Source organism: Sesamum indicum, linkage group LG2 (assembly GCF_000512975.1).
Source record: "Sesamum indicum cultivar Zhongzhi No. 13 linkage group LG2, S_indicum_v1.0, whole genome shotgun sequence".
Lineage (NCBI taxonomy): Eukaryota > Viridiplantae > Streptophyta > Magnoliopsida > Lamiales > Pedaliaceae > Sesamum > Sesamum indicum.
Window position 1 is genome coordinate 17942921 of NC_026146.1, and position 15039 is coordinate 17957959.

The 15039-nt window shown below is 36.1% G+C and overlaps 1 protein-coding gene and 1 pseudogene across 1 annotated transcript; both read right to left on the bottom strand.

The window, feature by feature from the left end:
- LOC105156777 lies at positions 1220 to 3251 on the bottom strand (annotated as a pseudogene).
- On the bottom strand, positions 5453 to 8086 carry LOC105156778 (inorganic phosphate transporter 2-1, chloroplastic-like). The gene is made up of 3 exons (XM_011072996.1): positions 6976 to 8086; positions 6368 to 6559; positions 5453 to 6238 (listed from the first exon to the last, which is right to left on the bottom strand). The coding sequence occupies exons 1-3, from the start codon at positions 7699 to 7701 to the stop codon at positions 5453 to 5455; spliced, it is 1704 nt and encodes a 567-aa protein (XP_011071298.1). The 5' UTR covers positions 7702 to 8086.

Consider the following 15039-nt stretch of genomic DNA (forward strand, 5'->3'; position numbering starts at 1 on the left):
GGTGAGGTTATAGGTTGATGTCTCAGTATACACTTTAAAGAAAAAAGGGAAAAGAAAAAGAATTTGTGGTGAATGAAAATGATATGCAACAGACACAAGTGGCAGAACATGGAAGTACCTCTCCTTGTCCCATTGCCTATGAAATCTTTTGTAAGTATTCAATAGAATTATTAGCAACCATTTTCATTTCATGCCCTTTATTCTCCACTTATTACGAATGTTCTGGAAATAACCAAGACGGGGCTGTCCAGTCCATATAATTACCATTTGTTTAATAATGGATTGGTCATTAAACATTAATCTTGGCCGATCTATCTACCATAAAATAATTAGCCATGAAGCAAGCAAATGGACAAAAAAAAACAAAACAAGAAAATAGTACTTCCACTAGTTTGAGAATTCCTTAGCTGCAAACTGCAAAGTACAAAGTTGATTACAAACAGGACAGTTAAATGGAAGAATGAGAGCGTGGAGTCTCGACATAGCTGACAGCATACATCAGATATGGTCAAGTTATCCAAAAAATAAATAAAATTAACTTTGTTTTTTATGAGGGTGGGGTACAAAGTTTCCTCCAGGGTATGCCCACAAGAACAACTCCACATTGTACATAGCGATCCAGCTGCCATATTACTTGCCTTGGCTACATTGTTCAAAAGGTTGAGCCATCTATGCATTTCAAATACTATTAACCTGGCTTTAGGCTATGGAATAGGATCAGTATAACATCTACTACATGCATGGAACTATATATGTTACAGGACATTTATGCAATGAGGAGATATATTTGTATAACAATCGCAGCAATCTATTCATGCATAAGAATACATGCTCAAAGCATAACTGTACAAATGAATGCTTCATCTTTGCAGAAATAGTGCAGCTCCTACGAGACCAATCCACAATGTTAACGATGCCCAGAATGCACGATTCTTCTCCACATCAACTGGTGGTTTCCACACCAAGTCCCCCAAGTAGTCCTTGGTTGATGGAAGCTGATTTGTAGTGGAACCATTCAATCTCTGATCCTTTCCTTGTCCTTGTAGTGGAACCATTCAATCGCTGATGACAGTGATATACTATGAATGACTTGTAAAATTACATGGATTCTAATGCATGAGGCAGTACATTAGTTCGAATACCCTCCGCTCTTTTGTTTAGGTCATTTTAAGCAAGACATGACTATCTGATATAGATTAGAAAAATGGACATTCTAGTGTCAAAGATTAGCTAACCTGTCGTAGCTAGAACCTATTAGTGGGATTGTCACCATCTCTTCCTGGGATATCTTAAGCTTGGGTGCTTGCAGTATGTAGCGCAGTTCTGCAGCCTGGCGTTGGATACTGACACTGGGATGCTGCTTTTCCAAATGCTGATACAAAGCAATGCAGTGGGCGTGGCAATTATTAGCCTCATAAGCCATAGCAAGCTGAAAAAAACTGACAGAAGAGATGGTTACATAGGAATCATAATGTTACCAACCTCACCGACAAACAAGGTAGGCCTGGGAATGATAGTGAGGGCAGTTTCAAGAAACTCGACGGCACGTCCATATGTACCCTTTTCATAAGCTTTCTGTCCCAATTCGAACATCAACTGAGCCGTTTTTCTTTGTTCTGCTTGCTCCCTTGCTACCTATATTTTCAATCAAAAGTAATGAAGATCTGCTAAAATATTCAAGTTCTAAAGTCCAACAAGATGACAGTCCAAAAATTTTGAAAACAGTAAATGAGCTACTTACGATTGTATGGATTTGGAGCAAGGAGGACAAGGGAAAAAAGAGAAGTAAACCAAGAGCAGGGTAATGGTAAATTCTCCCATTTGCGCCGATTTCATTCAACTATTAAGTTGTACCCAATTGTATACAAAGATTCACAAGAAAGACAAGCAACATACAAAGCCAGAGCGCTTCTAATCAAACAAAAAACTAAAAGAAGGGTTCGTAACAAAAATGTGCGTTAATTCTTAGTTCCATGATCTCTGTGTTCCCAATGAGTACACAAATAACAAGACTCTATGTTACTGCTGAGAGTTACTACACAAACTCGATGCAAGGTTTGCATTCCACCAAATGTGTCCCAATGGTGACCGTTCCACCATAAACAGGTTTCTTTAGTTTATCATTTATACCCAAACGTGAATGTAAACACACACAGACTCCATCACAAACAACCACAACAGAGTTTCGTATCTCCACGTCCCTTCCGCATCAACACAATATGAGATTAGACGAATACTCCTAATTAACAAAGAATGTAAATCTTTGCAATAGTTTATTTGATCGTTCGGGCATTTGGAATCACATGAATAACATAGTTGCAGAAAAGCAACTGTTGTATCAATCAGCTTCCGGCAAGGTATACCCGTCGAAGGGGAAAGCTAAAATTGGTAAAGTGAAATCAAGAAAAGGAAACCAACCTTCTCGGTTCTTTTCTGACTCTCGTGCGCTTCTCTTCTTCAGTCTCTTCGTTCTACCCACTCTCACTATCACCATCTCCATATTCTTGATCAACTTTGTACTGCAACTCTTCAGCTTTCTTCTCCAACTCCCTCATGTCCTGAATCTCCTGCACTCTTCTCCTCATCTCCTTCTCCCAGTTGAAACCCTTGTCTTCTCCGAGCTCATCCTCAAATTCGTTCCCTTTCCCGTTCCAATTCTCATCGTCGCTAGAATTTTCGTACTCCACTTCATTCACCTTGGACTGCTTCGATTTCTTTCTGTTCAAGTACCTCTCTTTGTGATCAAACACCGGTTCAAAGTGAGGGCTTTGATGATATCTTTCTTGAAAAGGTACAAAAGGACGTCGGAGGGCCCTGCTGTCGGAGATTATGGTGCGAGGAGCTGACATGGGGAGGTCTAGGAATGGAGATATGTTACCGAGCACTACGGCCATGCCGACGGCGTCATATGTACTCGCAGAAACAGAAAAAACAGAAACCGCTTTGAGCTTTGTCTATGGCGGTCGGTTATGGTGCAGAAATCTGTTTGATGGAGAAGAGAAGATATTTTCAGAAGTGTAGTGTTAAAAAGACTGAAAAGGTCATGCATTGTCTTCAGATAGTTGCCATAATTATACCCAAATGGTAATTACACAAAAAATATCAGTATAGCTGCCCCACTGTTATCCTCCACCTCACGCGCCGCCGTCAACAGCGGATGCGTACCAAAGACAAAGACCTTCTCCCCTCCTCCGCCGCTGTCCAACCACCTATGGCCATTTCCATTACCCAATTTCGAAATCAACCCCAAACGTCAGCCTCGCTATCATCACCTCCGCCGCATTAGGTGGCAGCCACCTCACTCCTCCGAGCAAATACAGTATCCCTTCTTCTCTTTCTTGCACTGTTCACCAGCCTCCGCATTAGTTTTCACCACCTCAATACCCTCCTCCCCATCCGCATCCGCCTCCGCCGCGACCTCCTAACCTCTTCCAGTCTTGCACTCAGTTCTTTTTATTTTTTAATAAATTTCTGAGATAGTTCAAACTTTGTTGATCTCATTGTTGTATACTGTTCATCAACAACATCCTTCGACGAGATAGGTCGCTTAACAACTGGATTGGGCAAGGAAGAACAGGCTGGGACCGCAGGTGTTTTGGGGGCTTTTAGCGGATGATACCAACACTAGGATGCTTCTGCGGAACAGGGACAGGCTAATCAATAACTTTGTTATTAACGGGGCGGAGAAATCAATTGGAACTGTTTCCTGGCTGATATTCCCCATCTTTTGCGTAGGAATCATCGATGGTTCTGTTGGTATAAAGCTGAAAAGGTAGCCTGCAAAGAAGACCAATCAAGAAAATGCTCTACCTATGAAATCCTTAAGCCCAAAGCTCTAGTTAATATGGCATATATTATGCGCATAACTATATGAAGAGGTTCTGGTTGCTGTCAATGCTGAAGATATGTGTTCATGCTTCGGCTCTAGTTCAGTGCTAGATAGTGAATCTCAGAGAAGAAAAGATCTGCTAGATGAAAATATTTCAATCAGTGTTAGCGCAGAAATAAAGGATGTTGTGGTGAGAATAGTTCATGCTGGTGGGCGAATTGAGATGTACTCGTATGCAATTCCTGCCTCTATATTGATAAAAAAATATCCAGGTATGTGTATTGCCCGGCCTAATGTCTTCAAGCGCCCCCATGAATCCATTTTATCAGCTGATGATATCTTGTTACCTGGAAATAAATACTTTATTATTCGATCTACAACTGTGGAGAAGATTAAACGTAGACACTCACAGAAAGGGAGAATCAATGAACCTGCCCACAATGGCAAACCAATCTCAGAGTCCAAAGAAATTGAAGGAGTTGGAGATGATCGTTCTGATGATTCTATTTGCTCTGGGGATTTCATTGTCTCTAAAGAAAGTTGGGCCATTTTGCGAAAGCATGTTAAAGAGAGGAGACAATTCGTGCCCCCCATCCAGAGGCCAAGGATGTGGAAGGAAATTGACTGGGAGCCGAGTCTGACTTCTATACAAGAGGTATCTCCATGAGAGTGTCTTTTTGCTGGACGCATGTGCTTTTCTTCTACTACCACTTGAAAGCTGATTATGTCATGTTTGTGAAAGAGTTTTCAAGATCGTTTTTTAACTCTTGGTACGTTCTCATGGCCGTTTGTGGATTAGAAGATCCTTGTAAAAGTTGCCTGTGTTATCTTTTTTTGTTCCAATCATGTCCGAGTTTGTTTCTTGTACCAGTATTTCATCAACTCTGTTAGGTTGAAAAAGCATAATTCTACTGTCTGTATGTCAAATGGCTGCGAAAGCGAGATATGTTTTAGGCTCCTTCTTGTTCCATCTAAACTTGACTAATCTTTAACGATGGTCCACCAATACTATTCTACTTCTCTGTTTGGCTTAAAGGTACTTTTACTTTAAAACTAGAGTGCAATATTATATGATATTGCAATTCATGTGTTTCTGCAGCCATTAACCACATATATATGATCAGTTCATATGGGTGGCTGATGGCTCAGTGATGCAAGACCTATATTAGGTGGTGAAGAACGTGAAATCTAATGAAACAAGATACTTTGAAGGCGATTAATTTCGAAGTTCTAATATACATTTGAGTGCATGACATCCCAACAATATCTTTATTGCTGAAAGAAAAAGCCCATAGATGTGCATTTCTACTCTGTTCACACCAAGACAGGTTTCCCCTCTGTGATGTAGTTAGAATGAATTAACTAGTGAGATGATGAACTATGCATTCAACATAAGCAGACAATTGGATCCTAAGGCCTCTTCTGGCCACGTTCTACTCTCAACTCTTGAAGTTTCTGATATACACATTAATCATAACAATATCAGCTGAAAAGCTCTAGACCAACGTGTTTCTCCGTAATACTTCCACCACTTGATATAACACACAATCAGACAGTTTGTGATGTGTTCTATCAACCTTGGTTGAAAGAACACTTCTGTTCAATCGCGTACAATCCAAAAGTTCACAGTATGATCTTCCGTGCCCTCAAAGCATGCCCGGCAACAACTTGGTCAAGATTCTCCGCCACTGTCTCCGCTCTCACACTGTTAAGCCCCCTGGCAAAGCCTACCCCCATTACCGCCCCGACCAGAGTATGAGTGCCTGAGATGGGAAGTCCAAGTTTTGACGCTACCAGAACCACAGATGCAGCTGCAAACTCAGCAGCAAATCCTCTGGTTGGTGTTAGCTCTGTTATCTTCTTTCCGATTGTTGCAATAACTCGATATCCCCACATCATCAGCCCCGCGACAATTCCAAATCCACCCCATGCTAGGACATCATTAGGAATTACAATCTCAGCTCCAGTCATCCCACCTTGAAGAATTGACAAAGCTGCAGCTAATGGGCCTATTGCATTGGAAACGTCATTTCCTCCGTGTGCAAAGGACATGAAACAGGCTGATAAGATTTGCATGTAGCCAAAGACTCCATAAACTATCTCTAACTGGGTGCCGGTAGGACCAGCAATATTGGATAGGAACCCAATACTTTTGACATTATGGGCTTCCCCTTTTGGCTCTGGATCGGAGTTAGCAGACTTGACAAGGAGGTGTCCGAGTTGCTTTCGTATAATTCTGTCAACCAAAACAGCACCTGCAGTTCCAAAGGCTAAAGCCTGAGAAAAAGCTATATGGACTGTCTTGCTGAGGGGGAATGCTGCAAATGAAATCCCAGTGACACCTAAAAAGACAGCTATTGGTGCAGCTGCAGCAGCTGCTTGTCCTGGGTTTCGAGCACTGTAAACAAACTACAAGCAGCGACAAGGGTTAGATTTCGATCATACCATGAATTGGAATATTGCTATTTTAATGCTTTGGCTTGGAAAGACCTTCTTTTTTGGACTACAACTGTTGGAAGAAAAGACTCGCGCACATACCCGACGAATGCATTTATAGACAAGGAATGACGCCATTGCTCCCATTAAAGGTGAGACCACCCACGATGAAGTTACCCTTGCCAGTGAGCTCCAAAAGACAGCTCCAGGTCCTCCATAAACAAGACCGAATCCTACCATGGATCCCACGATACAATGTGTAGTTGAGACAGGCCAACCATAGTATGATGCCACCTGAGTAGAAAAATTGAATTCAGAAACTCAGACAACACAATTTATGTGCAATATATTTGCCTGCTAATTTATTTATGTATTTATTTTTTTCAGCTCTGACAAGAACTAAAACACCAGGAAAGCACGACATGTGATCTTAGAAGCACTGGAGGGGTCTTATTTCCTAAGAATGAAGATGGAGCCTTAAGCAAGTCAAAACCTGAGGAAATAAAACTTGCACCGATAATCAGGATACTGTAGACTATCCTATGTCTTATATTCCCAATCAGTTTATCCTTCAGTTGATCCATCACCAAAGAGTGAAGCAATTTCCTAAGCTATCAAATGACATAGGACAATTTCGTGCAATTATGACTGAATTAAGACTTGTATATGAGAACAATTTCAAATTCAAGAAACATTGAAATATTTTGTACCTGTAGCCAAGTGCCAGCAGCAGCCAAGGAAGATAGCAAGCCAGCAAAAAGTAAAGTATCCTTCCCTTGAAAAACGTTAGCAACAAGAATTCCCTTCTGCATTGTGCTGGTGACATGAGTCCCCATAAGCAGCGCCCCAGAGAATTCCAACACCGCAGCCAGCATCACCGCCTTCCGGATGGACAGGGCCCCAGAACCAACAGATGTCCCCATTGCATTAGCAACATCATTAGCCCCGATATTCCAAGCCATGTAGAAGCCAAGCAAAAGGGTAGCATATGATAAAACTTTAGTCTTGAAAGTTAGTCCCTGTCCCAAAGAACTCATGAACAGTGGAAGACATAGAGCTGCCAATGCTATGCAAACAGATATAGCAGAAGCTGTCCTGGAAGAAACACGGAAAGCCTGTGCCATGCCAAGGAATTCATCATCATCAGAGTGGGCGTTTTCTTGATGATGATGATGATCTTTGGCTGTGATAACATCTTCAACATGTCCATCCTCAGCTTCCGCAAAAGAGGACAAAGCAGCAAAAGGGCGTGCAAAACCATTGCTCCCTAGTCTTAAAAGTGAAACAGAAACCGGTTTGTGAGGCTTGAAAATGAGAAAATCGGTGGTGGGACAATGAAAAGGGGTGTGCTTTGGTAGATAGATATGGGAATTGTTAAAGAGCAATGCTTTTGAAGTGGTGTTTCTGGTTGAAGATAAACAATAAGAGGAAGTCATGATATAATGGAGAGAGAAGGGAATATGTTGGGGAATTATTCAGGTAGATTCTTGGGCATGAGGAGGGAGAAGAAGTGCATATTCTTGATTTGCAGCTTGTTTCTCAAATTGCTCCTTTTCTTGGTTTGGCGGGAAGTGAAGATGTGACAGTGAATGTGGTTGCTAGCTTCCATTGATTTGGAACGAGTGGTGGGAAGGTGAAGATTGGAGTGGAGTATGTTGCTCCTAAATCCTTATGTCCACTTGTTTTAAATTGCTCAAAAGCATGCAAATTTCTTTTCCCTGTTTTTTTCTTTTCTTTTTTTGGTGTGATTGAACCTCAAATTCTACATTCTATTTATGCAAATCACTGTATTTGTTTTCTGATATTCTATGTTTGACTTTGAGCCGCCTTATTGCATGAACCAGAAAAAGTTGGCAGGTTTAATTACGCTTAAACACTGTTTCAAAATGCAAAATTATACTTTCTTCCAAATAAATTTTAAAATTATATTTTCATTGTTCCTCTTTATTAGGGTTTGGAAGAAAAATATTGATATTTGAAAAAAAAATTACATAATTTGATGTTGTACTTATAAGGGAAAAATATAATGATATTAACCTACTTCATATATAATATATATATATATTACACTTATTCATTTATGTTAACAAAAATATATGTTTAAATGCTAAATGAGGGACAAAATTGAAAATTTATGTAATATTTTTGTTAACTTCAATATTTAATTATTTAAATCCCAATTAAAAGAGTATCAGGTGTAAAAAAGAAAAACCTAGAAGGGAGTGTAAGTAATTTCAAAACTTGTTTAAAGGAAAGGATAATTTTGTATTTTCAAAAGCAGCCTAACTATAACTAACCCAAATTTATAATAATTGAAGCCTGGTGTTTGGGCCTAACACAGAAATTGGGTCACTTCAGCCCAAGTATGATGGGCTGAGCTGCACAAAACAATCTTAGACCCATTTTTGATTTACTGGAAAGGGCCTCTTTTTGGTGTGGTGTTATCCAGAAGAAGACTACAAGTACAACATACACTAATTTCGGATCTCAAACGATCATTTTTAATTTTGCGTTATATATATACTCCATCTCTACGTATAAATAACAAATAGTATTTTATATTTTAAAATATATTATAAATAAATAAATATAAATATATATAAATCAATACATTATATTTCTAAAAATTAAAAGAAAGAAAGCAAAAATGAAAAAAAAAAAGAAAAAACCTAGATGTATTATTCATATAATAATAAAATCAGTGTTGTGGTGGCATAACTGTCATTTGTGAGAAAAAAAAAAAACAAAAAAATCATTTTATATAATATAGATTATGCTTTGCTTGTAGACTGAAAAGCTATTATGGACCTTGAACTTGAAGAGTATATTCCCACGAAGATTCAATGAAAATTACACACCCATCCCATGATCAACAATCAAGATATACATATATATATATATATATATGTCTCCAACTCACTAAAACCCATCTTCCCAATTCTCCAAATATGTTTCCCTGCAGTCTGAAATGGTACATTTTCATACCGGTCCACACCAAAATATCAGGAACGCAAGCCAATGCGTAGCCTCCGACGCGATTCCCTATACTTTGGGGCATATCTAAAATTACGCACTAATTAATATATCTTCCTTCTTACCCTTTATATGTTTCTATTTTTGGTGTGTATGATCCTTAGACATCACAAAAAATATGGAAATTTGGTCACATAGCCCCCCACCCCCTGTCCTGCCAAAATAATATGTGGCGCTCATGTTGCTTCATGTGTCCCTCACTTTGCTAATTCACCACATATATTTATTTATGCAGATCCAATTGAATATATTCTCTCTCTCTCTCTTATAATTATTTTTTTTTTTTAATTTGTTTGTATTGATATTCTCTGTTTGACAAAAATAGGGCCTCTGATTTAATTTATGTCTAAGTTGATGCAACCAAGAAAGATCAAAAGAGCCTTTCAAGGATGCTCTATAAATAAAAGAAATATATGTGGTGATTAGAATTTCTCCTGATTCTTACAACCATCGTGCCCATTTATTATTACAATAATATTAAAAATGTAGGAAATTGGATTCCTCATTTGATTACTTTATTAAATAAATAGATAAATATAAAATTAGAAGAAGATATAAGATTGCAGCAAATAATAATTGGAGGTGAAATTCATGAACTTGCATGTGGGCTGGTGAGTGAATTCAAACCTACCAAACATTTGGGGAATCTGATATACATGCATATATCGTCACTGGTACTATGGTCTTGTTCTTGACACGTGTGTCCCTGGACACGCTTCTTAGAAATCGCACTGTCGGCCCTACTGCCCAAACATATGCACGTCACCAACCCTCCCACTACAAAAGTACAAAGGATTATTTCAATTGGGAGGATTCGGGTGGCTTTTTGAGGTTCGTATTTAACTCCCATATTCCTTGTTTTTTGCTCAAAATTACTCTTTAACCCCTTCCAATTTTGCATATTAAATCATGAAATTTTTCAACCAACATACTTACTGATAATTCTTACGAACGAGAGATCACCACTTAATTATTTTTTAAATACTTTAAAAATTTTATAAGTTGAATATTTTAATATTTTTTTTTAAAATTATATCGATATGTTTAAATAAATCAATATACAGTTATTATATGGTTGAGTAGGAAGAAGACATGGTTCTCCATTAGAATGCCAAATTGCGAGATGAATGATTCTCACTTTTCCTTTCAATTTCGAGAAGGATAAGGTGATAAATGTGGATATGCTCTGCCCCTCCCAGTCCCACTTGATGATGAAAACTAACCATTTTTTATAAAATAACTACATATATATATATGTACACATATTTAATAAGAAAAAGAAGCCAAGGAAGGATTTGAAGGTGAGAGTTTGGATATGTAATATTTGGGCCAAAAATTGAGAAAAAATAGGATGTTGAAGTGGGGCAAGAGTTGGACAGTATTATTGTATTATTTGGAATGGCATTAATTAATTGAAAAGGACAATAATTGTAGGAATATTAGTTACACATTCAATAAGTAATCCTACAAAAGCAGCCGCGACTAAGACACGTTTTTAAGAGGAAATCGACATGCTTTGTCATAAATCTCAATTCCAACACTGCCCTCTTTCAATTTTATTATTCTCATCCCAAATTGCCAATTTCTAGGCATATCAGTCTTCTTCTTTTTTAATTGGCATATCATCAATTTTTTCCTTTTTTCATTTTCAAGATTTACTGTTTGAGTTTGAATCTCAACATGTGATACTATATTTCATAGCTAGTCTTTTGCATTTATTTTATGAAGTTGTTGATCAGATTTAAGATAAATTACAATGTGCTTTTTAAATTTATCATAATTATAAATATTATATTATTCTTTAAAAAAATTATAAATATCATTTAGATTAACAACCATCATGGTTTTTAAAATTGGACCAAATCGATCGACTCAATCGGAAACAGCCATGTGACCAATCCGGGTCAAGAAACCAGGGCCTATTGACCTAGTGTGAACTAGTCAAAAACAAATTCAATCCAACCAATTTTAGTGAAATATACAAAATGAGAAGCAAATAAATACCAACGAAAATATATAGGAAAGTGTTCCATGGATAATTAATCAAACAAACAATACATATTTATAATGTCAATAGCTTAAGCTTTCTTCATGTTTTTCCAATGTGGGACAAGTGAGAAGTGCATAATCTTTGCTTACACTTTTTTAATGTGGGAGAACGAGTGTTTCTAACGATTATTTGACAAATACCCCTACAATTGATAGTCAAGAGGAAGTATTTCTTATATTATACTATGAATATATTTGTAATTTTTCAAATAATTAAAAAATAATCATAATTTTAAAAAATCTCATGAAACTTGGTTGTAATTATAAATATAATATTGCAAATAAAAGTCGATATTCATCCCGAAAGAAGTATGGAAATAATAGTATAACAATAAAAAAAGAAAAGAAAATGGGAGCTGACTAATTATAGAATCAAGCAGAGCATATATTATTTGCAGAGAAGGTGTGTGAATAAAGAGAAAAGTGATTGAGAAAAAAAGAAAAAAGTGGTAAATAAATGTGAACATTATGCTGCACATATTACACGTACACCTCATATGCTATATACTATATACACTTGACATTCATATGCTCCCACCATTCATTCATTCTATATTTTGTTACTAAACTTAATGCCCAAATTAAACATGCTTTATTAAGAATTATCATTCGCTTTGTCGTTCGGCCAAGAAATAAACGTGCAACACAAATGCGGAGTAAAGTGATCAATATATACCGATATTCTTTTTATTTATGATATTATCTATATATAAACATAATTTATCCAAAAAAATATGTCAATCTCTTTTTCTTTATGCATGTTTTTTAAAAACTTATTTATTATTTATTTATTTATTTTCAATGAGAATTAGGTTAGTTGGTAGAATTAGAAAATTTGTTTGCTTCGTAAATTATTTTCTTTGTATCAAGCACGTCTAAAAGATTTATTTTAGTTTTTATCATATCAAATAATTAAAACAAAAAGTATCACTTTTTTTCGTTTTACCTTTCACTTAGTCTTTCCTCTTATTAAATCAATCGAAACCTAAAAGAATTTATACTCAGCATGTTTTTTCTTTCTCTTTTTTTTTTTTGAACAGTAAATAATTTTAAAATTAACTTTATTTTGAATTTTGAACTCTAAAGTTCACGGCTTTTTTGCGTGCTTTATTTATTTGGTATTTTGACTGGTATGTTTTCTTTTCTTATATGAGAAATGAGTTCATATATATTCCTTATTTCAGGGCGTTCTATTATACACCTTAAGAAAACTTGATTTTTAGCTTTGGGGTATTTTATGGGTCTCAAGAAAATTTTGATTTTTGACTTGCGGACATATTATGCGCCTCAAAAAAGCTTTGATTTTTAATCCACCTCAATGGAGCTTATGGTGCTCAATCAGTTTGGCATGTTTGATTTTCATCAAGCGTAAGAAAAAACTTGAGCATAATCGTTTGTACAAAGATTTAAGCAAATAAATTTTCGTTTGGCCAACAAGGAAAGGATATTGCTTAGTTAACTAACATGTTTTTTAATATTATTTTGCGGTCTTTCTGCATTAATAATCAATCATGCTATCATTATCTTATCGAGTTTTGGTTACGTACATAAGTGTATTCACCGAGAGCTTGATTGAATTCTCTTTAAAGTTCTTAACGTGTGAACATGTGTACTGATAGTTTGATCATAACAAAATTTATTTGACCTATAATAGATTAATCTTCATCCAATTTTTTTATTCATATCAGTAAATTTGATCAATTTTAACTAATGCGGATATTTTTTTTTTGTCAGTTGAAAACAAACCTCAATATACTAGATATAAATTTTAAATTATATTTAATTTACGTGTAATAATACTAAATTTTAAAAAATAATAATATGATTATCCTTAAATTTATTTATAAAACATTAACCTTAAATATTAGAACGTTATCGTGAATATAAGTAATGTTGAAGGGGCCCAAATATGGTGACAGACAGTTCTTAAGGCGTTAGAGGGGCCCATGCCCACACAAGCATCTTTACTTTCTCCATCCAAACAAACCGTTTCTGGACCAGCCCCATCTGCATTTATTGCAATGCTGACATTATTTAATTTATTTTTTCAAGAAATTTTACTTTAATATGTCCTTCAATTTCTTTTTAACAAAATCCGATAATTGGAGAAATTCGAAAGGTAAAGGTATCTAACAAAATTTCCAAGTATCATTTTCTGGTCCTAAACCTATAAAACTCCTTCCAGATTATAAAAGATTTGAAATTACACGAAAAGGTGTAAGAGTAAATAATGTATGAAAAACGTGTGACAACATAACAATGCACATTACGTATATGTGAATAATTAAATAAATAACCTTACTTTTTAAAGTGGTATGGAATATTTTCCCAATATGCGATTTCAACTTAGCTACTAACGGCTATTACTTTCTAAAATTGTGCATAAATGTTTTCAACCATCCAACTTTCTCTTACATCCTGTTTCTCTATTTAATAAAGCGTAAATTATATCCATGTACCATCAAATTAAATTCAATTATATAAATATTTTTTTTTGTTAAATTTGATATGTTTAAAAAATGCACGGGTCTAATAGATATGGATTACTGTTTGAAATTTGGGCTGGAGCAAATGCAAATTTTGAAGGGAGGACTTGCAAAAAAGGCGTTTAGCACTCCGAAACCTAAATCATTATTGGATTTGAAATTGTATAAAGCCAAAAATTAAATAAGTATGATTAAAAATCAAGACATGGTGAATAAAGTTTGTGAAAAGTGTAAAAACACTTGATAGTATGCTTGTAGGGTGCTTAAAGAATGTTTAGAGAGTGAGAAAAATGGTTTAGAGAATAAGAGTAGTGTGAGGGATATGAGGAGTGTTGTCAAGAGTGCGAGAAAGGTGTCAAGAAGGTCCCAGGACGTTAGGAAGTGTTTGGGAGGTCTCCTTTATATGGAGGAGTAAACTTGTATTTAAAGGAGGTGTCCCCCTCCAATGGAGCTCTGCACGTTTTCTTTATTCTCAGATAGAAATGGATAAGGACAAATTGGATAAATCATAATTTGTTCTTATCTTCTATTAATCTTGCTGTTGAATGCTTATCTTCGAGTCGCGGCACCCTTAATCAGCGAGGATTTCTAATCGCTAGAGAGTCATAGCCGCCAAGGAGTCCAGGGCTTTCGCAGGACCTCCCTCGTTTGCAAAGAGTCCTAGCCGTTAAGGAGTTCTAGTTGTTAGGGAATCCTTCCTTACTAAGCTGATATGGTTCCAAAGTGGCTACTGACACCTAAACCAACTGGATGCTAATATGGAGTGTGAGGTTGCCATGCGGGCCTTTTAGTCCGAATGTTTTTGTTGGGCTTTGATCATAATCCGAGTAGGGGATGCCTTGGGGCTCCTTTGTCCAAGGCGGCTTGATAGGTCCTTTTTGGGTCTTAAAGGATGTTATGGGCCTCTTATCTTTTTCTTTTTTTTGGATCGTTTGAGCCTTTTTGAATCAGTTTATTTTTATATATATAAAAATTTTATACTTTTATGACATATACATGAACTGTATCTAGGTAATTAAATTTAAACTCTAAGGATATTTACCAAATCAAATAAATAAATAAATAAACTCGAAGGATATGGGTGTGATTTATGCATATGATAATTGAACAGATCCTACAAAATCACAATTTGAATTAATATGGAAAGATCCAAGAACTCTAAATTGTTCTAAAATTCTCAATTATGAGAGTGAGAAATTGTTGGGG